The sequence below is a fragment of the Opisthocomus hoazin genome, chromosome 2 (assembly GCF_030867145.1).
Source record: "Opisthocomus hoazin isolate bOpiHoa1 chromosome 2, bOpiHoa1.hap1, whole genome shotgun sequence".
In the NCBI taxonomy this organism is placed as follows: domain Eukaryota; kingdom Metazoa; phylum Chordata; class Aves; order Opisthocomiformes; family Opisthocomidae; genus Opisthocomus; species Opisthocomus hoazin.
In genome coordinates, this window is record NC_134415.1 from 75,633,555 (window position 1) to 75,657,362 (window position 23,808).

Genomic DNA, 23,808 nt, shown 5'->3' on the forward strand with positions numbered 1-23,808 from the left:
TGATCCGAGGAGAAAACATTTTACTCCAACTTTTTTTTCCACACACCAACTGCACTTCTCTGGTGGGGAAGGCAAGTTTTGAACCCTCATCCCTGCTTCTGCTACGATGTCTACACACGGTCAAACTGCAGCAACTGCTTTTGGTTGCTACTGAATCATTGTCCCGCCAAGCAGCCACTGCAGGATATAACTTCTATTTTCAAAAAAATTGTCAGATCAAAATGATTATTTGAAAAGAACATCTAACCTCAACTTTCCCATAAACTGTTTGAAAAATGTAAAAAATTGTTCCAATTCACATGCTGTTTACTTCTATCACCGGTCCCAAGGGACCATCTCTTTCGTCTCATTTTCAATCCATCCATTTTAGCCTTCTGATAAATTGTACCTGCTTTTTTCCTGAACAGAATTACTCCATGCACAGCCCTCTACTAGCTGCTATTGGGCAAAGGCGACCTCACATAATTAGCCCACAAGAGTATTTCCATGTCCTTCAACAGTATAGCTGGACCATCTTCCCTTCTGGAACTTTGCATCCCAGGTACCAAGAAAACAAGTTACTAAACCCCGCCTTATGTAACCACAGCATCCCCTGACCTCTGGGACTGAACTTTTCACAAGGGACCAGTGACCTTTTCCACTTGTACATATTTCCCCCATCCACAGAAAAGGTAAAACCAGTTCAAAGTCAGAAGCCTAACGCAGGCCTTTTGCTGAGTTTGCCGCAAGTACAAATACTGCTCCTGATTACACGCTGGACCTTGATCTCTGCTCTTTTTCCAATGACAGAAGTCCCAGCATAGTAACAAAAGCCACATAAACCTCACACTATGCTGTATGCCGTAGCCCAATGGTATCAGCCCACTCAGAGTTCACGAACAGGCAGTGCACAAAGTAAAATCAAGTTCACGGCAACAAATACGTCAAAAAATTGAACCCGAAAAGCCTCTTCCCTCCCCCTCTTATTCCGAGCCAAGTTCCAAGGCACTGAAAGGTTAATTGAAAAAAAAAAAAAAAAAAAAAAAAGTAGTATTTCAGGCCATGTGTGATTTTGCAACACGAGAGAAAGCACTCACGTGACAGATCCTCCTCTCGGGATCTAGCATATCAGCATCTTGGATCCAGGCACAGCCTACTGTCTAGTCAAACAAACTTTTAATTTCTTTCAGCAACCACCCAGTTTCGAAACTGGAGGCAGCCTGATGGTTATAAGTCTCCTAGGAGTAAGACTGAAGTTGATTCTCCCTGGAGGAAATGTACTTCAAGCTCCCCAGTTTTTCAGGGAGGGAGGAAGAAAAGGAAAGAGAGAGAGACATACCACCACTAGGTTTTGTTTACTTTTAAGCAGATCTTAATGCAATCATAATTTGGATGCAAAATCCTAGGCTTTGCAGCATGCCCGAGATTGTACTCCTACAGCATCCTGATGTGGTGGGCGCCATCCTCTGAATGTTAGTAGACATCAGGCACCAACTGTTAAAACGTTCAGCATGATCAAAACTTAATCAGCTGTAGTTGTAGTGCAGTGTTGCAAGTTGTAATAATCTCCCTACACGCATTACAGCGTACAATTTGGATTTAACAGTTAAAAGCAAAACACAAGCAAAGTTCTCAGCACCATGATTTTGAATTCCTAAAATTCCATCTAAGTTTACTGATGGAATTTTATCAGATCAATATGAATTAGGCTTCAATCTAATCCAAAGTGCGTAAGTAAATTTTAAATATCCTGCCTAAACTTCTTCCACCACAAAAACCTTACCTCAGTCCATTCCAACGAACTAAAACACACAAACGTAGCCAAGCTTACTCTCCGGCAAATTCCCTTTTATTTCACAGGTGTTAATTGCTAACAAAGCTAAACAAATCTGAAGTTCAGATTGAGTCACTGAAACTTGCTCCAACGACTTGGAGGAACAGACTTTACACAATTTTTTGTCACTTCAACCCTTATTATTTCCTCTGCTTTGAAATATAAGATGTAACAGTGAAAACATTTTCATATTTTAACTTGACACTGTTTTAACATTTTTAAGCTATACATCCTCTGCAGTAAAACCAATAAATATGTTAGTGTGAAAACAGACTAGAAAGATCTCATCAATCTAGAAATACCATTATTGAGAAATTTTTTTCATACGTAGATGTTTCTTGTTGGTGGTGCACACGGAAAACTTTCTCAGATTACCACATTTTGCACAGACTGCACAGCATTCTTGGATTCAGTTCAGATTTAAAGAGAACTTATTTACTCCTTTTATGAAAAAAAACACTAGTTTTAAACATACATAGCTGAAAATGGAAAGCTGCCTTCAGAGTTAAATGTTTTTTATGCAGCTGAATTGAGACATAATAGAAGTAAATTAAGTTCAGTGCCGAAGCATATTTTAAAGCATACTAGCAATTACACAGGAAGCTGGATGCAGTCACTATGAAGTTTTCAATCCAACCACTTCTTTGGAAAAGTCAGATTTAATACCACATTAGCTCACAATTTTTTAATGTATTTGGTAACTCTGCTGGAACATAGATCCTGCTTATTGCTTTGAAACATACAACATTATCATTGAATCTAGGTGCTTGTCTAGAGCTCTTAGTAGCCAAAATCAAAAAGATCAAATAGAGGACAGTAGGAACAAAGGCACATGGTTAATTTATAAAAATATTTACAGGGTACTTGAACATTTATTTCTGTCTACCAGAAACTCATTCATCTTGAATACAAAAAGAAAAGTCTACTGAAACATGCTAAAGGACATCATCCTAGACAGATGTTCTCTAGCAATATGACCAGAGAATCTTATACACCACTAAATTATTCCCGGAATTTCTCATTTTGAATACGGAATTTCCAAATATTAAAGTTCATAAACTTATTATTCCTCTAAGCACTGTGATACTTTACTGCAACCCTCTTCAAAGGTTGAAGATGGTGCAGTTAAGGCAGCCTACTAACAGTATTTTAAAATTCAGCACACAGTGTTTACTTATCGAGGTGCCCGGTGGTTCTCTATTTGGAGAGCTGTCTTTTGAAACCTCCATCCACACCGTCATGCTTCTAGCTGATGCAGTCTCAAACACAGCATGTTAAATACATTAAGTTAAACAGTTCTCGCAGTGGTTTGGGGTTTTTTGGAAGTAGAAAGGGAGGAGTCTAACATCAAGCTGTTAGCTCCATAAACAATGCTGCAAGATGGTTAACATCCAGGAGTTGATGTGTAGATTTATTGTATGTTGTATTAACCTGTTTGGCTGCCAAGAAAATGCTTCTAAAACAACACCCATTATATTCAGACCTGTATGCACTCTATAAATCCTGGTACTGTAATAAGCACTCCACTGAGAGTTTCAACATAGTCTGTTGTCAAAAGCAAACTAATTTTCCTAGGGTGTTTCCCACCCTCAACCCCCCCGGACATTCATTGATGCACAAGTTCAAAAAAACCCCAACACAACAAAAATCCCTCTCTGAACAAATTAATCACACTTTTAGAGGACTTCATCTTACTCTGATTTTTTTCCTACAGACTTGAACTAGTCGTTTTGAAACTGTTATTCTCAACTACAGCAAAAGATTTTACTCCAGTAGTATGGAAATAGTTTCCATTACACTTTAATGAGGCTATGCCTTATTGAAAGGTGACTAGTGCTGCCTATCTACAGCTGATTGGTTGGGACACCAGAACAGACCTGAAGCGTCATAAAATTTCACAGAAGGAAAACAGAAATTAAAAAATATCTGCATAGTATGTGATCCCTTTTATTCACCAAAGCTGCCCATGTACATCCCAGGTGGAAGACAGCAGAATAGCTGCTCAGCCTTCAGATGCAGGTGTGTTTAGCACTTGCTGTAACATCTTTCCATCTTGCTTGTCATCACATCTCTTCAAAGGACAATTACAGAAGGAAAAAACAAGAGAAAACAGAATAGCATTTTCAGACTGATCAATATTCCTTAAATTTTTCATTTGAAATATTAAAGTAAATTTATTTATAATGAAAGTCATCAGAAGACCATTCTCCTGGATTTAAAATCTTTTGGTTTTGTTCTTTGGAAAAAGACAAAAAAGAAAACCAATACATATGATTAAAACCACAGATGCTGTGGCTTTCCTACCTGCCCCTCTCTCCTTACATATGTCCATACTAATGACAAAGCCAGTTCAAAAAAGTCTAATCACTATCTAAATTAACAGGGTTGTAGTCAGGGTCATCCTCTTCATCCTCCAACTCTAAATCATCCATTTCTTGGAATAAAGATTCATCAACCTCCACACTGTTTCCAGCTGCAAAGAACAGAAAAATAATTTATTTTCACACAAGTAGGAAAACAGTACTTGAACAACAAAATATACAACACTATTTCACATTTAATCTTCAATGTAAGTAGCTTCTAAGTTACTTGGCTTTTTATATATCAGATAGATACAGAAAAGGAAACGCCACATTCTATCTTTTTACAGCTAAAGTGAAGATTTTTTTTCCCCTCATACCAAAACTCAGTCAAGAGCAGTGTCACACAGGACCTCAGAATCCACTAGGAGAATGAAATTAACATTTACAGTTCCCAGAAGCAGAGATCCTTTCTCCCAGGTACTGCCAAAGCAGGAGCTCAGGACCCCACAGCCAAAATAGTTACAGCTGCCATAGCTACAGAAACACACAGAGTTTCTAAAAAAAAAAACCCCACACGCACCATTTAAATCTGAAAGCAAATGTATGCATGTAAGTTTTACAAGGAAGATGAAGCTCTGCATACTTTCACATTTTCTTCTGAAAAAGACAATGCTGACCTAAGGATATAACTTGGGACCCCTGTGATTTTATTTGTGTGTATCAACAGCGACATCTTCCGACCACGGAACAAGGCTCTGCTCTGCCACTGGCTTTGAAAGCACCTTTGTAAAGGATAATGCCATTATCCCATTGAAGCTGTGAAAACTAGTATTACTTATTACACGGTACTGTAATACTAAATTTAAGTTAGTAACCTGTTGCATTTATGATAGAATGCAAACAGCAATAAGCACAGGAGTTTGTAATCACTGATAGCAACAGGATTAAAAGTTAATACATTAATCCCAAGTCATTTGGGCACAGAGACCAAATACAGATGACTGTTCCTCCCCTGAGACAGCCACACGTTCCATTAACTAACAACCCGTCTTCGCTTTAGGCATTTTGGAGGAAGACAAGGTTAAATTATGCCCTCTAGCTAAAAGACTCAATGCCCCCACTATCACCATTTCAAGTTTATACACACTGATGTACATAAACTACTTTTTTTAAATTTATTACTTGCAGAGAAAATTCTTGACTCTTCTGCATATGTGTTTTGCAATACCAGTAGATAATGCAGCCACATTAAAGAACTGACTTAACTCAGAGATCAGTCTTTTAAACTAGGATACTAAAGCAGTACAGAATATTAAATAGATATGCAATTGTGAGTAGATTTATTTGATTTCTCCCCAACAGATTTTCCAAGTTTAACATCTTCTGGCACAGGTTTACAAAATTTTCAGCTGGCACCAGGTCAGATATTTGCGGTAAGATAATAGACAAATCAGCACAAAACCATGAAGAACTACTGGGTTGCAGAGGCAAATAGCATTTAATTTGTCCTGCAAGATGTTTGGTGTTGCTGTTGAGTTTCAGAAAGCAGGAGACAAATTCAAGATCTGTGCTTTAGATCAGGGATAAGAGGGTTGGTTATTAGAAAAAAATGAAAAAGCAGAGTTTGATTGTGGGGTTTTGTTTTGTTTTGTTTTTTTCCCCCAAGTCCAAACACTTGAATAGAAGCAACAGAAATAAGATCAACTCAAGCTCAAAATTACCAATACACGTTAGCATTTTGAAAATGTTTTGTTTGTTTCAAAAACAGCTAAACCCACTTCCGTTCAATCTGCAAAACAGTACTTCTTAGAAAGTTCTTCCAATGTAAAAGTGACATTGAGGTAAAATGTTAAGTCAGAAATATAATACAGATTTCGTTTAGGAGTTTTGACCTATTTTAAGCCACTGTCTTTCAGCTGTGGAAACAAAAAGAAATTTACCTTCCTCCAAGAACTGGATGTCAGAAGTGTCAAGGTTGTGATCCATTTCAAATAGCTGTTTACCTAGTAATAAAAAAATTTTAAAAATATAAGCAAGTAGAATTCTGAAGTAACTATCAACCTAAGACAACAATAGTTAGCACGTTTTGCCTAAAAAAAAGCCTAAGGCTTTTCAATTTAACCAATTTGAGCAGATTCTTTGTTTGTTGTTTATTGTTTGTTTGTTTGTTTTAAGCTGCTCATTTCCATAAAGTTCCCCCTTCTGATTTTTTGACTATTCATCCGCGATTCTTCCACATCAGCAGGCTTCCTCCTCTTACATGTGAAATGGGTCACTGTTTCTTAGAGTCACTGTAATGTTACTAAGGCTTTAATAATGGGGGGTGGGAAAAATTGCACTGTACTGCCCCACAGCCTTTGCTCAGTCCTTATTGCTTTAGTCCTCATCTTGCATTCCACAAAAAATCCTGTGAGAACTGGGAAGAAAATGAGCTGCCCCCTCCATCTTTTTCCATATATCCTTGCCATTCAAAAGGCAACTTGCGCTTACATGCAAGTCACCAGCTCCTACACACACATCTGTGAAGGAAACATCACACAAGGCAAAGCAAAGCCTTTCAAACTGGGAGACGGGGGAGAAAAGCTCAGGACTCTTTCCACATAAACTACCCATCTTCCATCTATATTTGCGTTGCTCATGCAACCTTCTGCCAACGAGACTAGCTGGTGTTCATGGCAAAACATTTAAGACATCTTTTACTTGTACTGAGGTTACATTCATGATATCTGAGAATAAGCCTGGTTTTAGTTTTGTAAAGGGGAGCTTCTATAAACTAGATTTGTATAGAGGAAAATAGACACAGAATGCTAACAATTTTAAGAACAGTAAAACTAGAAGCAGCCTGATTTCTGCTCTCTCGTCTTTGCAGATTCCCAAATGCATTCCCTTCAAAGGGGGATCCAGCATGTCCCCTGCCCTGCACAGCTTTTCATGAAACTTAGTACCATTACAATTTCCATCTCTGTCAAATTTCATCAAAACTAGCCAAAAGTTTCAAAAGCCTTCAGAAGGGAGGAAAAAAGATAACAGTGATACAGTACGACCACACTGGTCATGTTTTCTCAGGTAATCAGCTTAAAAAGTAGATTCAACATCACAGGAGAACCAGTTCAAAGCTAAGCTGTGGTGAGTGTGGAGTAGGATGCCCAAGATTTAATTCTTACCTACAGGTTCTTATAAGAAAAGTAGTTTCCTCCACATTTTTCCCCACTGGATGCAGAGTTTGCTTTCTGCTGGACAAACTGTGATCTGCAAAACACAGAGCCCGAAACCGCTGCTATGACAAGCTCTTCCCCAAAATATCAGTCATTCTCACTAGTCATTATAAGCTTGTCACATGCAAGCAGCCAGCCTCTGTGTTGCTTCAGTCCAGCAGTAGCATCCCAGACTCCTACATTTGCTTGAATAATCTGAAGTCACTGTACAATCCAGTTCAATGGAGGCCAAACCAATAAACGGACTGATGTAGATTCTTTCTGTTGCTTAACAAATCCCAACTATTTCCGTCAGAACAATGCTTGTCAGTAGCAGCTGCAAGTGGTACACTGTCTGGCACAACACCAAAGAAGCTTAAACCACACAGCTTGGGAACCTTAATGACTTCAGCAGAAATCCTGAATATATTAGCTTTGTAGTTAGCCCAAAATCATCACTCAGAAAGACTTCATGCAGCATGGAGGACAATAATCAAACACTGCATGAAGAGTTTATTTACTACCATAATCTTTCAGTGTAAAAATTACTTTTAGGCTTGTCATTACTGTCGTCCAGTAACACTGCAAAAACTTCAGGACAAGTTTTCAGTCATACCGCTTAATTTATTTTTTCCTGCTTGCTCTTCTTCTTTCATTTTTTTCCTTTTTATTTCTAGGAGTTCTGCATCGAACTTCGCTTTCCAATTCAGGAAATTCTCAATGGTAACAGGAGTGCCATGAAAACGTTGCTGAAAGAACAGAAAACAAGACTGCAAACACAACTCACAAAGCTACAAGTGAAGATGAGCATTCTCTTAATTATTTAAATTACAACATTTCAAAAGCACTGCTTGGTGTGAAGTATTCTGAGAAATTAATCCTAACCCTGAGAGTATACAAAGAACACATTTGTACTGTTTCTTGTCATGGGACTCTCCCTTCAGAGAGCTTGTACCAAGGTGGAAATTCTTATGGAAAAACCCCGCGTACTACTTCTGGGCCTACTGTGCAACAGTTAGCAACACACCACTAATACAGGTTATCCCCAAATAGGCAGCACTTCTTATCAGCTCTTCAGTGTAATGTACACCGAAATATCTTCCATTAAAATACAACAGGTCTTATATCTTGTTCAGACAGAAAAAAAGTTATTCTTCTTTTCCAGCTATTTTTCTGCCATTTTCAGAAATACTGACTCTTCCAAATCCCATCGCCCTCTAGCTATTTCTGAGGAAGAAAGCAAACACTCAGTAGTTATACTTTTCACAGCACATTCCACAAATGGAAAAATTATTCCACAGTGGCTGGTAGAAAGGAGACATGCATGGAGGACAAGAAGACTGGTCCTACTGCTTCCACCCTAACCACTCAGTCTGCCAAGGAAGACAGACTTCCTCAGACCGCACAGCCTGTGTGTAGCATGCCGCATGCTAGCCCTTTTTGCTCCCCATCCCCTTTTGCCTTTTCAAGCAAAAAAATGACTACAATAACTTTGATTTCATTTGGGAAAAATACCTTAGGAAGCAGTGCTAGAAGGCACTGTGAACACGCAATATGGCCCTGAAAAGACTGCTTTAGAACACGGGGTGTAGCAGGGGAAACCACTCAAGTGCACTAAGAATCTCCTAGTCCTTAAGTTTTAATTATATCAACTTTGAGATACATTTTCCTTTCCCACTGCAACCAAGAATTGCTCCTGCATCAAACCCATACATTTTAAAAAAGTGGAAAATTTCTATATGAAAACTTCATTTTACATACTTTCTCTTCTTCTTCTGCTTCTCTTTCTTTCTGTTTCTTTTCCTCTTCTCTTCGTGTTTTTATTTGATCCACTATTTCATTTAATTTCTCCTGTACTGCTGAGACTAGAGTGAAGATCATTACCATTCCTAAATTTTCTTCTGCCTACAACACAAAGAAGGCAACTTGAAACAGAAGAACCTCAAACCTTCAGCGGCTGAATGTACATGCATGTTCAGAAAGCAGTACGCTGTGCAAAGGCAGGTAAAACAGCAGGTACTCTGCACCAGTCTCAAAAGCTTGCTATAAAATTCCAGTCAACTGGCCAGATAGTCCAGTTAAAGTTACCCCCCAAAACAGGTGTACAGCAAACGGCCAATGATGAACAAGTGCGTTCAGGTTATCAACATATTATAGACATCTGGAAGGCTTTTTCATTAATAAACTAAAACCTACAGTAGAAATACAACTCCCAAGATTTGAATATCGTAAACCATAAGAGACAACAGTCACTCAGAACCTCTCCTGAAATGGCTTATTCCTTAATAATGTGTGATGGACACATGCCCCTTTGAAGTGGGACAGTTTCTCAGGAAAACCAAAAAACATCAGTTGATGGAAGGAACGTTATATGAAGCAAACTGAAAAGAAAGAATGCCTACTGAACACGTTATGGCCATTTTAAGGCAGGGAGGACTTGTCAAGAATTCCTGAAACCAAAGAAGTGGTTTTTTCTCATTCTTTCACAGTGCACTCTCACTGATCCCAAAGGTCAAAGAGATCCACCCACCCCAATAGTTATGTTATTAAAAAGAATCAAGAATTAATGTAGCATTTTTGTAATCTTTCCAAATAAAATTAAAGTGACTTATTTACACAAATACTATATGTACAGTTAAACAATTCACCTTAAGATAGAACTGAAAATGAGAGGAAGCCCTAGAGCAATTCCATGTCCTGACTGTACTTGTGCATATTGAATTACCCCCATATTTTATGCCATTAACACTATCTACCTCGATGTCATTTAACAAACTCAAATCTCAAAGCCAGTCCCTACAGTACAGAATCAGTAGCACATACCTCAGAAAACAACTGATTTGAGAGAGAAATTCTGGCTCGAGTGTGAAGTGGTATCAAGCTGAATGGAGATACCCCATTTTCCTCACCTGTTGTTCTAGTAGTTTTATTATGTCCGTGACATCATTATCGTCAAGATTCTCTTGTGAGACAATTTCATAAAGTGGCGCTTCATCAGGATATTTTTCTCTATAGGTAAATTTAAGGGTTGTTTGGACAGCTACAAGACAAAAAAAAAAAACATATTCTTATGGTGATCCCTCTACATAACTTTAATTGTATATTTTTCTTTTGTGTCAGCAGCCTAAATATTTTAAAATATAAAATATTCCTGTCTTAAAGGAATGGTCATCTTACACAGATGTTAAAACTAAATGAACAGATTTAAATATAATGCAAGAGTTCTGAGAAATTAAGATTATGAAGTTTACCCTTACATAAACTATTACAGGCTATTAATGTCTGAAAGGTCTTTAGAAACACTGGAAAACCTTCTGTGGTACTGTGAGTACTGAAGCAGTAATGTCTTTTCCTTCATATTCCGCTTGAAGCTGGAGAAAATGAGGGAGAGTCCTAACAACAGATCTAGAGAGAATGTCGTCATACTAACGCTTTGAATTCTGTGTGCCTGGCTGGAGTATCAAGCTCCATGTTGGGCACCAGGACTCCACATAAATCATATGACACGGACACAAAGTCCAGTAAAAGTTATTAAGCAGAAAACTGCCTAAGGAGAACGCATTCAGCCTGAAGCCACCAAGAGCTAGGATAACAACAAGGCAAAAGAGAATGAAGTTCCTTTCACACATCCTACCAGAATACCCGGCAGAAACCTTATTTCAGTTCCTCAAGACTCACAGTTCTGGCAGCCCAGAAGTCTCTTCAGCACAAACACCTGCTCTGAGCAGGACTTGCTCCTTTAAAACTGAAGGATACAGCAGCAGTTTCTTCCTTCTGATACAGTAACCCAGAAGCACAGCTCTCAAACTTACTTGGAGCAAGGCTTGCTTACCACAAGCCCATGCAACCACTGATACCCAGCAAATACACAGGGACTTCGGACCCACAGCTCTTTGCTCCGGAACTGCTCCTTAAGGGCTGCAATACACAGACTTAACTCTCCCATCTGGCTGGTATACATACAGTTGCTAGAAAAAAAAAAAATCACCTCACAATATGGCTGTAAGCTTCTACAGGGATGATGACAACCCATTCTTTTTGAAGCTACGCTGCAAAGCTTTTGAGATTTCGCATGTCCGAAAGTAGCCATAGTGAGAGTGCGCAACATTTCTGTAAACCAAACACAGAACACCAGAACTTTTGAACTAAATTTTCTGAGGAATGCCTGCTGGATCAGGGCCCTAAGAGGACTTAAGCGGAGGTATACCTAGTTGTGGGCGACAGACTTAGGCTTACACAGAAACTTCTCCTACATATGTTAAAGAGATGATCAACTTACTTTCATCGTTTTCTCCTGCTTCAGATGTCACAGTGATTGTGAAAGTCGTTGGCTTTTCTGACAATACTGTTCAAATAAAAAAAAAAAAAAAGAGACAGAGAGAGATTCCTTAAATCAGACATCTACTTCTCCACCCCATTAAAACTGAACTTCTCAAGGACTAATGAAGCAAGCAAGCTCTCGATACAGTGTTAAGGGCCCTTTTACCCTATTAATAACAAGTTTTCAATTAACAGCTATTTTCCATATGATGTGATGTTTGGAGTGCTCTTTGAATGAAAGCATATAACATCAACAATATCAAAGAGTATTTCTTTTGGAAAGTTTTATCTTTTGGCAGTTTCACTTTCTCAAAAAGTGCAAACTTACCTACCATCAAATGACTTAGGTTACCGCACTGAATGCGTGCAGAAAGCTCCCAAAGCTAATTTTCTTCACTGTGCTAGATATGTGTGATAAGCATCCAGTGCACTCTTGACCCTGGACTATTTATACAGTTTATCTGCACCTGTTTCTGTATTTCGGACAGCTTAATGTAACAAATGCTTCTTAAAACAAAAAAGGAATACATAGCGCTTTCCTCCAAGAACGTACCATGCAATTGATGGGCTAGAATGAAACTGCATGAACAGGGCAGCTAGAAGACAGACAACAAGCAACTCTATAGAGATGCACAAATGCAAGCCCCGTGATCTAAACTTTCACAGACTACAAACCCCATCGCACAATTGTGGCTTGCAGACCATATCCTCAAAAAAGGACTGCCCTCTATCACTGTTATAACCTATGTCAAGTCTAGTATATATGCTCTTGCAGTACTAACTGAATTTTGCCCAGTTGCTAATGTACTACTAGAACCTTTTTTCCTTGCTTTTCTTCAATGCATAAGAGCATTATATGAATGAAAGATGACTCACAGCAAGCATCAGAATAGAGGCTATATGAAAGTATATTACAATAAGTGATTCAGCATCCTCAGCTAGCAGAGATCAGTTCATATACCTTTACCACAAAACTGAAGAACCTAAAAAGTTTTCAGATTAAAGCAATGGGCAAATGCACCAGGTAAACATCCATATGACAAAGTTACTAGCAAGTAACATACAGTGGGACCTCAGACACAACAGATACTGTGCAGGAAGAAAACAGAAAATGCAAATTTTTTTCATTATTAACATTATTTGGATAACGAGTACCATAAATCACCTTGGATTAGCCAGCACGACAGATACTCCTAATTGTTGGATTAGGAAGTCCTGAAAATCTAGCAAGCCAACATATCCACCGAATGACAGTTTCAGCAACATAGCACACCTGGGAATTAAAGCTTGCCTTTGCTGCACCACAGGTCTGCAACGGGCTAAGGCAGATACTGGCAACGCACTTACAGGGCAGCCAGCGCCTTCGGGCAGCCCCAGGCCGGCCCGTGCTTCGGGGCTGCGAGAGGCCGCTACCGGCAAGGGGAGCCGGCCGGCAGGCCAGCCAGCCCCCGTGCCCACCTAGGGCCGCGTCTATCGGAAGGCTCCTCCAAACCGCATCTTCCCGCCAGCCGCAACTGGGGCTCGGACACCGGAACGGCGGCGCCACGGCCTGACGGCCCGGCCCCGGCCTGAGGCGCCAGGAGGGCTCTGGCTTTCCCGCCTACTGAAAAGTCACGGAAAAGCCGGGAAACCCCCGCGCGGCTACCAGGGAGCCGCCCCCGCCGCGGCCCGGGCAGGTACGGCGCAGGGGCCGGCTGCCGCCCGGCGCGGCCTCCCGCTCCTCCCCCCGCACCGGCTCGGCGCGGGCCCCGCCGCGGCTCACCCGTGAAGGAGTCCGGGTAGATGGACTCCAAGGCCTCCAGCTCGTTGCGCTGCTCCTCGCTGTAGTCCGTCATCCTCCACCGCCGCCAACGGCCATGGGCCGCGCGCACCGCCAACCCACCCCCGCCCGCCCGCGCGTGCGCGCTCCCCTCCGGCATCGGCTAGGCATGCCTGGCGCCGTCCCCGCCCTCGATCGGCGGTGGACGCCTTTGGGCTGGGGGGCGGGCCGTGAGGGGGCGGCCGGGCGGCCTCGGTGGCTGCCGTTGCCGTGGCGGGGGGCGGTGAGGTGCGGTGCCCGCTGGCTGGTTGTTTCCAGCCCTTGCTGCTTGGCGTTCGGCTCTGGGCGGAGCGGGCCGGGTGCGTTCGCTTGCTGGTACCTGACCTGCTGGAAAAATCCCGTCGCCGCCATCAGTGCCGCGCCTGCTCTGGCTTCCCCGCCCCTGCTGGAGTCACGGGGTGGCTTGGGCTGGGAGGGACCTCGCAGGCCGCAGAGTTCCAGCCGCGCTGCCGTGGGCAGGGCCGCCTTCTGCCGGAGCAGGCGGCTCCGAGCCCCGTCCGGCCCGGCCTCGAACGCGGCCAGGGAGGCGTCGGGAGTGGGTGAGGCAGGCAGGCCCTGTGGTGTAGGGTGCCGAGGGTCTGCGGGCTTCCGCCTAGAGAGGCGGAGGCTTCAGAGCTGCTACAGACAGCGCGGTGCTGTTAGGCTCGTGTTCACCGTTTGTCATCCTTTCACCGAAAAGTTAAAAGAGACCAGCGAACTGAAGCGGATTCAAAACTGTTGCTCTCGGAATAACATGTGGGTGCCGTGGGGGCAGCTGAAGGCCATTTCAGGCTGAAATTAGAAGTTCATTTGATGCAGCTGGGAAAATCAGTTGGTACAACTTGGAGGTGAAAAGCACCTGCAGACTTTCCAGGAAGCATTCGCAGTGATTTCAGAAGTCCCATCGCATAGGTGATGTCATTGTGTAAGTGCTGAACAGGAGTCGTCAAGCATAGCAATGCTGGGAGCCCCCATGGTTCAGGGTTACCTGCAAGGATGAATTTAAGACTGCTGGGGATTAAACAGCAGCAGATCCCGGTGGGAGCTTGGTACAAACAGAGCAGCTTTAAGTTGCATCAGTTTCCTGGGTTTGCAGCCAGCACTTTTCCCTGAGGTGCATTTTACAAGCCCACAGTTTCCAGAAGACTTTTGCCATGGACATAAAGAGAATAATTTTCACTTCAAGTGAGCAAACTGCAATTCTAAATTCGTTTTGATTAAGATGACTCAGGTTTTAGCAGGCACGGTTAAGACTGTTCAGTACCAACTCATTGATTTTTCTGTAATCATAAATTCTTTTGAAAGCTGTGCCTTCACAGGGAGCAGAGGAGCAAAGGGAAGTACACCAAATCACTTGTAGTACTACAGCTGTATTTAATACTATGGATTATTATATGTAACAGGGTGATAGTCTATTCGTATATCAGCAGACTGACTTCACAATGATAGATACAGCTAGTACTTCCATTCAGTATTTTAAATTACAAACTATGCAAAAAATACAGGGTAAGTAGTAATAGGGACAAAAATGGAAAACATTAATTTAAAAGTTAGTTTAGCAAGAAGTTAAGAGAATTTGACAGCTCACTCTTAGCTGCAAATACTGCATCATTTTATAGTGGTACTGTAACACAAGGGAAGAAGGGGAGAGAACCAACATAGAATAAAGACAGCAGTAAGATTTTTGTCATTTGGACAAAATCAGCATAGAGTTTGCGGATGCACAAATTAGTTGCATGTGTTCCAGATTACACAGCGTTCCATCTTAAATAAAAACCACAACAATTTAAAAAGTGAAATTAGAGATTGTGTTTACTAACAGTCATACTTTTCTTCTGAAGGAGTTCGTATAAACAGTGCAGTTTTACTACCTGAAAGTTGAGGATTCAGGTGTGGGAATTTGTAAGAATTTGTTTAGTGATGTAAAATTATGCTCCAGTTATTCAGCACATGCATCATTTTCATTTCCTAACGTGCTTGCGTTTGGAAGTTTAAATCTTCAATACCAAACACATTTACTAAGATCTGCAGTTGAACTTGCTTCTGACTCCTGCATTTTCTAGTAAGATGTACTAAATATATTTTTTCCACTTCAGCACTCTTGGTTCATTTATTAACAGATATTATCCTATAGTCTAGCATAGGACTTTGTAGCACACACATGTAGACATGTACATGGCAAGGCAATACAGGAAAGCGTCAGGAGAAGCTATGGCATGCATTTCCCTCCCCCTTAGAGGTAGAACCATCAGCACAGGGAGTTGGAGGGGAGATGAGATGCAGTAACGTCACATCATACCACACAACATAAAAATATCATTAAGCCTACTTTCCCTAAATTCAGAAGGTTTTAATCACAGTAATATTTATGGGTACGGAAATATGACTAAATTGTAAGTTTTTCACAGGCAAAGCAAACCTTACTGCACAGAGTGGTATTTGTTTCCCCATCCTGATTTGCTATTTGTACAGTAGACAAGCACACAAACAACTTGGAGTTGTATATCTAAAAGGAATAGGAAACTGACCTTGCTATTTCTTTCAGCCAGAATACATTTGAATTGAAATTTCCACATATAAAGCATTTGTTCATACAGCTGCACCCCCCCATCCTGTGCGTCTCAGTGAGCATTGTATCTCCTTACCAGAATTGAAAGTTCTCACATCACTACACCTACACCCAGCCTTTGTTCTAAAGTTTCCCCATGTTTATTCTGTGCTGCTGTAGCCACAGACTTAGCTTGTGGTTAGCTCAGTGTATTTTATTCACGTAATACAAGAAGGGTGTGGAAAAGCAGAAATAAGGCATTTGTGCTAGGGGTTGCTAAGACAAAGCAGGCTGTCTGCTTTTGCTTTGCACAGAATGCACTGACTCGGAAGATTCAAAGTCTAGCTATTAATTTTTAAAGATTTTTTTAATGAGAGGAAAGGAAAAGCATTTGGGAGTAAGTTTCCCAGTACATACTTATCCTTTTACCACAAGTATTAGAAGGCAGAGAGGTGCATCTTGACGCAGCCCACTCCAATATAGACATAAAATATCACATCCCACAGGAGTCAGACACCATCAAGAAAGGCTAGCGGGCTACATTAACAGGATGCACTTGCTCACGTACTTCATATATCAATGTAATAAGACATTGGAAAGGTCCAGAGCAGCTCAGGTCTGATGTGGAACTAGACAAGTTCCTGCTTTTCCCCAAGGTGTTGGTGGGGGCTTGGACCCTCAGAGCTATATTCTGATCACAGGATCTTCATCAGTCTTCAGGTATCTTCCATCTGCAGACTCTTTGAGTGCCCAGTCATGGAGGAGGCTGTAGTCGTAATGCTCCTTATCCACTCGTTTCAGAAAGGCCAGTCCGGAAATGGCTTGCCACTCTCTGAGAGACGGGATACGGATTTCCTTCACGTTTTCACTCCCTGGGGCAAAGCCAAAGAACTTCCTTACATGCTGCATGGCATAGAGCCTGGAGTGCTGGTCTGTCGCTTCATCAAAGAGCTCCTGCTCATTGTGGACATAGCTGCTCCAGTATCTGAAATGTAGGTAGCTGAGTGGGGAGAAACAGCTTGCCAGGCAGTAAGACAGGAAGACAGTGATGACTACCACAGCAATCAGAAGCCAGCCAGCCACCTTACAAAGAAAAAGAAGGGGGGGGGAGCTGTTACAGCTGAAAACACTCACAGTGGTAACTTCTGAGCATCAGAAAATCTGTAAGATGATCTTTACTTGCTTTTCCTGAATACTAAGGTTAATAAGGTATAAGCCTGGTAAGGGTCTGTTGTCAAACCCAAACTGCCTACTGCAGGTAGCCATGTAGTAAAGTCGCTTCTTTCTGTCAAGTTCAAGGAAGTTCTGTTGGATAATTTATTAAGAATTTTGCCTCCACAGCTATTGTTGTGAGTCTATGGCAGAGAAGCCATCAAATTACTAGTCCATGTTAACTTCTAGCCTGCTTAAAACTGATTTTCTTTGAAGTGGCAACTTAACATCCCCCCTATTATTTACCCAGTATGTAAGCTTTTAGAATTGAGTCTGATCAAAAAAACCAAGATTTTTATTTAGTTCAGGGGGAGCTCTTGCAGCCTGGGCCCTTTCAGAAAGACGTTTCTTGTGTCTGAATCAAGAAGCTTAATACCCTGTCTGGCTCTTGAACTTCCATTTGCGTTACTTGGTGTAACTTTTCAAGGTAATACAGGAGGAGGAATATATCTTCCAGTAGCAGGTAACAAAATGGACAACCAGACGTAATGAATTCTGTACTTAAAGTTCAATTCGTTTACAGGAACAAAGCAGGCTTTGAAACACACAGAGATTTGGCACTCAAGGCAGAAGATGCTGATCCTGTTTTATCCTAACGCTTTGCCTGCTGAATTAACTCTAGTTCTCATCAGTAAATCCACAGGCAACAGAAGCAATGGGTTACTCACTTGTGACTGGTATCGGAGTAGGAGAATCACTTCATCTCTTGCCCGGGTCAGCTCTGGAGGAACTAACTGACTGCACGGAAACACAGCCGATATCCTCCTGTGTTCGCTAGTAGTAATGTTAGGATTAGCTCCATAATAATGCACGGAGACATACTCACTCATGGCACAGACATAATATGAGCCATTTATCAGGGTAACAGCTAGCCACGTTACTGGAGCAACCAGTGCTCTCCCAGTAATGCTGCACAAGACAAAGCAGATCAGCTTGCATTGCAGTAACCGGTGCGGTGGAGTCACTTCCTGAAGAGGAGACCTTTTGCCTGTAACCAGCCTCCAAGTCTGGTTGTTCAGGGCATAGCCAACAACCAAAAGGATCAGTGCAGGAACTCCTAGGAAAGCCAGCCCATAGACAAGGTTCTGCCCAGCATGACAGGGACAGTTGAATGTAAAAAAAGAGAAGAGTTGCTGCCCACCAATTGTCAATATTGCAATTACAGCATTAGCAATAACAACCTCTTTGCCTTTTAGAAAGGTTAACCACTTTGGAAGGAAAGTCATTTTAGATCTTACTCTTTACCAGATGCTTTTGCTTGAAGTCAATTCTAGCTTTTAATTATATTTAACTAATATTAATGGCAGACTAGAACAGAACAAACTCTAACAGCTTAAAAAAAACCCCAAACCTGAATAAACCCACAAACAAACCCCCCAAAAAACCCTGCTGGTCTTTCTTCTCCCACTAATTTTAATTCTCCTCCAGAACAGCTAGAAGCTTGTTTCCTAGCTTTAAATATACTTACAGACATCCAATCATGTGTTTTATCTCAGCGGTTCTGGAACATTTAGCTTTTAGGCAATTATCAGCTCTGCCAGCCCCTTGCTAATTGTCTGAAACAAACAATAAATTCTCACTGCCTTTTGGATGACATGTAATACTATCAAACTAATTACTGCCCTGTCGGGGGTTAATTGGCAAGCTGTTTGCTAATCAATGGTAATTAGCAGAAGCACAGTGTGGGACTAGGGAAAAAAAAAGAAAAAAGGAGATCTTTCAGCTGTTCTTCATAAAGAAACAACCAATCAAAGCCTTGTCAAGTGGAGTGATTATAAAAAATGGAGTATTTAAAATTTGAAATGCTTCAACATTAAAATAAAACCAGAAAACATTCCATAAGTTGCACAAAGTTTGTAATCCTAATTCTGTTCGTATTTAATGTCAGTTCTGGATCTGAGGCAGTTTGCTCTCCAAACACTGGAATCTGAGATGTAGTTAGCTGCTGGATCATGAGGATTTTAGTGTTTCACCTGTAGGTGGCAAGAAGCTAGCATGTCTCTTTTACCGACAGTGTTGAAGGTTTCCTTTGTAAGGTTTGTTTTTAGTGAGGTGTGATCTGCTATTCACTTCACACGGTGTCAAGCCGGCTTCAGACACGCTAATGATAATAGCTGACATTTATATAGCATGCTTGTGCTCCAGAGTTGGAAGATTTTTTGTATGTGTCGTTCATTCCATTCTGTGGGCAGAGGTAGGTAGAAACTTTTCACTTAAACATTTCCAGAGCTGGTTTCTGAATATTGGGATGTGTGATCTGGGCTTTCAGCATCTCTCACAAATCAAGCCTTAAACAGAGGTTAATTTAAAACATTTTACTCCCGATGATTTTCTTTGAGTCACACTTTGTCTGTGGTCATGTTATCCAGTAGTTCTGTACATTGCATACCCTAGGCTGATGTGAATATGCAAATATTTGTGTTTAAGTTCTGAGAGGTCTAACTGCCTGTAATATAGACATTTTTACCAAGAACAGAAAAAAATTAGCCAAAAAGTCTACGAGGAAAATTGTCTTCCTGTTACAGATAGCTATCTCCAGCATGTGCGGACTTGGTCACAGGATACAGTAGTGTCTGACTGCACAGCCTCTTCTCTCCACTTGCAGAGAGAGTTGCTAAGAATAACTTTCAGCTCAAAAAGTTGTTTTAGCACCCATGGTATCTGCTTGGGTGGCAGAGACACTCTCACTGCTGTTATGCACATGGATGGCATGTTATACACGTCTTGCCTGTTTACTAGGCAAGACCTTGTTCTTCCAGTGCGCTGTCAGGGTGGACACCTGCTTGTCTTATCCCAGTCACAATCTGCAAATGAGGTCCTTGCTGGTAATTGGCTCTCAAAACTATGTGACGCCATGACACAAAACTAAAAGCGACAAAAAAACATGCTGAAATACCCAGCAGCACTTTGCCACAGCTTTTCTGGAACCTGTTTTTAAGTTGTTGGTTGGGTGGACGGAGTAGTAGCACAACAAAATGCCAGTGCTGTCTGAACGCTGCCATTTTGAAGCTTCATTTTCTTTCAGTATCACAGGATTTTCAATAATTTTTTTTTTGTACTAGTGGCATTATATTTTGAAAAAAATTACCTGCTTTAAATTTAGTGGAATAAACCCATCAGGCTATTACAGAATTATTTTGAAGATGTGTTTTGTAAGAGTCTTCCATTACGCCTCAGTTCGTTTAAAAATCTCCGATTGATTGCTGCTGAGCTTTCTGTGGGAACCTATGTATTATTTTGTTTATAATGGAGGAAGGCTCTCCCAAGCATCACTTGTTTCCTCAAAAAACATCAGATGTGAAATTGGAGAGAGGTACAAAACTGAAATATTTATAGCCCGCCTAATGCTGTTGAATGAGGCAATTTATACAATCAATACAACAGCTTTGTACTGCTGCATTGTCACTTCTTCGGGATTTGCTTTCATGGTGTGCTGTAAATAATCCTGCTGGGTCATCCTATTATGGAACAAATTACAGGGTTGGATCCAATTAAGAGCTTGGGCTTCACATCAAACCTTTAAGTACTCGCCTTTGCAGAGGAGCCTGGAGTCCTGAGGTAGACGTCTAGGCTCTTTATCTGATGCCCAGGAAGAGTAAGGACTGAAGCAATCCAAAACACCACTACCTGAGGTGACAGCCAGCTCGCCTCTGAGGCAAAGAGATGCTCATAGCTGGTGTCTGAGGCAAACAGGATACATGGGCAAACCTTAGCCATGGTTTTGCTTGTCATTTTGCAGGGCTCTGCCAGCTTGAATTCACTACCAGGAACCTCACTTATGAGAGTAAGTGATTTTTTTTTTTTTAAGAACTGAGAATGGTTTGTCATTTTCTTTTAAAATGTGGTTATTAATAACATATTACATGTTCCTGTGCTCCCATACACAAGCAGACATTTTTTATTCTCTTGATTGTTTTTTGTTGAAGTAAAGCAGCCATGGCAGAAGGGAGAGATTGGTTTCAGTTCCCTTTTCCAAGTGACCTAGTCAAAAGTCACTCACTCAGCTCTTTCTTCCAAGAGGTCAGTTATTATTAGTGATGTGGTGTGACTGTGGTGGGAAAAAGCTGTGTTCTCCAGCTTTCCTGCCATCATTCTACCAGTTGCACTTAGTTGCCCCGCAGAGAGGATTTTGATATTTATTGGATCAGAAGAAGATTAGGATTTTGTTATCCAGTGGCCAGGAAAAGGTAGAGAGACAAAGGGAAGTGTTCTTCTGTTTTCTGTCTGAATGTTGCTGCCTGTAAAGTTTGGAGGAGGAGACTGAACCCTGGTCTCTCCAGTCCTGCACAAGTATTTTTATCACTGAGTTAGCAGTCAAAAGGCTGATGTTCTGTGCCTCCTCTAGCTGCATTTTGAGTTATATTTTGAGTTATATTTTGCATGGATGTCAAGCCTGCCTGTGCATGTTAGAAAGCATGCTGTGAAAGTACCTGTATGACAGATTTCCCGTGGGAGTGTAGGGGAGCACTGCCCATGTCCTGCTTGCCTTCTGCCTGCTCGCAGGTTGGCTTCAGGCTACCAAGTTATTGTCATAGTCTCTTTGGCCTGGTTAAGGGAGAAGTTCCTCTCCCCCTAACCAGTACTAGAATTGATGAGAAAATCATCAATAAGGTTTATGTTAAGGGAAGACTAGAAACCTGTTAATGGTTTTTTTCAACTTAAATCTTTTGCTTCAGAATTCAGCTGTGCTTTATAGGCAAATTTAGATGAGATTTTAGGTGCCTGCAGTGAATTTCAGCAGAAAGTAGGCACCCAAATTCAAAAACACCCTCTTGAAAACATTTTCTGGGATGCTTGACCTAACCAAGGAAGGTTCAGCAAGTCACGCTGAGAACACTTCCCAGGCAGGGCACTCCAGGCAAGGTGGCAGCAACAGCACTGCTGTATTCTGAAACACGGCCAAAGCAGCAGCCACACTGGGCTTTGAGTAAAAGCACTCATTGGTGATGTGGGAAGCCTGCGTTCAAGGACGTTTTTTCATGTAGCATCAAACCTCCATCACCTACCTTCTTGCAATCTGAAAATTCAATTTTCTGTGAGTGAAATACTTAACACAAGATCTATTGAGCTGGAGACAGAGAGCAAACAAAAGCCTGATCCTGTATGGTACTAATTTGGACACCCATCTTTTGTGGCAAGTGTGTTCTTGTTTTGGCTCAAACAAATTTTTTTAGGTATATTTGTAGACGTTTGATGCCTAATTCATTATTGACCTTTATATTGCACTCTGCTCTGAGATATTAATGTTTGGGAGAATCCTTAGATACTGGACTACTAAAGAGGTCACATGCTTAGCTCCACAGGTTTCAGCTTTCCCATAATAGCCAGTTCACTGTAAGAGACAGAGTGCTGGTGCACACTTTTATGTATACTTTTGAACTTCAGGAGATATTTTGTGTATTTTTTTTTTTCAGTTTAATGGGAATGAAGAGAACTGGTGTAGTCTAATGCTCAAGTGGTGTGCCAGACGAACCATCGTGGTGCTCAAGGCTAAAATCTTCTCCTGACAAACATGACAGAAAGGGAGGTGGAGTGCGATGCTAACTTCCTCACTATTGAGATTGCTTTGAATTATTTCTGAGAAGTCTATGTTAAGGTTTAAAACAGGTGCCAGATATGTGCCAAGCTCTACTCTTTTCACAGGGCTGCAAGTCAGATGACGGTTAAAACTAAGAAGGTGGTTTTGTTCTGGTCCTGAAGGTGTGGATCCCATCCGCTATTGACTTGTTTCCCTCACTGGAGCGATTGAATCCCCAGTTTATTTGGACACACCATTTCAGCTTCATTTTCTCAATCATATGCAAACCTTTCAAAATGTAGTACATTCTACCTAAGGCATCATATGATACGTGTGAATTTACATGTATGCACGTGTGCGCGTATTTTCCAAACAGTGTTGATGTGTTCTTACCACGCCTTGCGCACTCTGGTCCACAGTGTTCCTCCATGATTGTAGTATTAATAATGCAGGCTGAAGTAATTAGTCCTTATATTCAGAACTGGATAAATAAAATGGTGCTCGTTTATGGGTAGCCTTAAGTGCTTTGTGATGGTTTCACTGCACTTAGATTATGCTAATGATAATCTTTTAGAGCTATTTTTTAAAATGCAATGCAGTACACTTTCTTATGGAATATGGGATGTCTCTTGCAATGAAAGACGTATTTGGTGCTTGTTGCCAGTTGGAGGCAATCTGAGAAACAAACCCATCTTAGACTCAATTTAGAAATGCAAGTAGCTATCTGAAGAACTGTAATGACTGGCTTTTATGATTTATTTAAACTTAGATATGGGAAGTACCTACAATAGTTTCACTTATAAAATGGAGGCGAATTTTACAGGGTCAGAAAAGTGCCAAGAAAAAATGGAAGAGGCTTGTTATTGTATTGTAAAGTTGCCAACACCAACTCATTCTGTGTGAAATGAAAGCTGTTAGGATGACTGTTTTCCACCGAAAAAGTTGAAAATCCTTTTATCTGTTCTAATTTTTGTGATTGAATTGTGTCATAATTTTAAACTACCATTTTTTACAGTAAATGAATCCTTCTTATCCCAAATGAATGAGATCTGCTGCTTTCTGTGTATCTGGAGTAGTGAATACCTGTAATTTTACGCTAGCA

At 41.1% G+C, this 23,808-nt stretch overlaps 2 protein-coding genes across 4 annotated transcripts; both read right to left on the reverse strand.

The window, feature by feature from the left end:
• Positions 1-2,636: 2,636 nt before the first annotated feature.
• Positions 2,637-13,520, reverse strand: RWDD1 (RWD domain containing 1). Of its 3 annotated transcripts, none has more exons than XM_075414172.1 (7): positions 13,393-13,520; positions 11,590-11,655; positions 10,220-10,350; positions 9,072-9,215; positions 7,927-8,059; positions 6,057-6,119; positions 2,637-4,286 (listed from the first exon to the last, which is right to left on the reverse strand). In XM_075414172.1, exons 1-7 carry the CDS (start codon positions 13,463-13,465, stop codon positions 4,174-4,176), a joined length of 723 nt encoding a protein of 240 aa, XP_075270287.1. In that variant the 5' UTR covers positions 13,466-13,520; the 3' UTR covers positions 2,637-4,173. The 3 variants fall into 3 exon arrangements, with proteins under 3 accessions (XP_075270287.1, XP_075270290.1, XP_075270288.1); XM_075414173.1 differs by lacking the exon at positions 2,637-4,286 and adding an exon at positions 7,281-7,365 and having other exon boundaries at positions 13,393-13,507; XM_075414175.1 differs by lacking the exons at positions 11,590-11,655; positions 13,393-13,520 and adding an exon at positions 11,123-11,207.
• Positions 13,521-16,660: 3,140 nt separating this feature from the next.
• On the reverse strand, positions 16,661-18,414 carry CALHM4 (calcium homeostasis modulator family member 4). Its single transcript, XM_009944875.2, has 2 exons — positions 17,857-18,414; positions 16,661-17,059 (listed from the first exon to the last, which is right to left on the reverse strand). Exons 1-2 carry the CDS (start codon positions 18,412-18,414, stop codon positions 16,661-16,663), a joined length of 957 nt encoding a protein of 318 aa, XP_009943177.2.
• Positions 18,415-23,808: the final 5,394 nt, after the last annotated feature.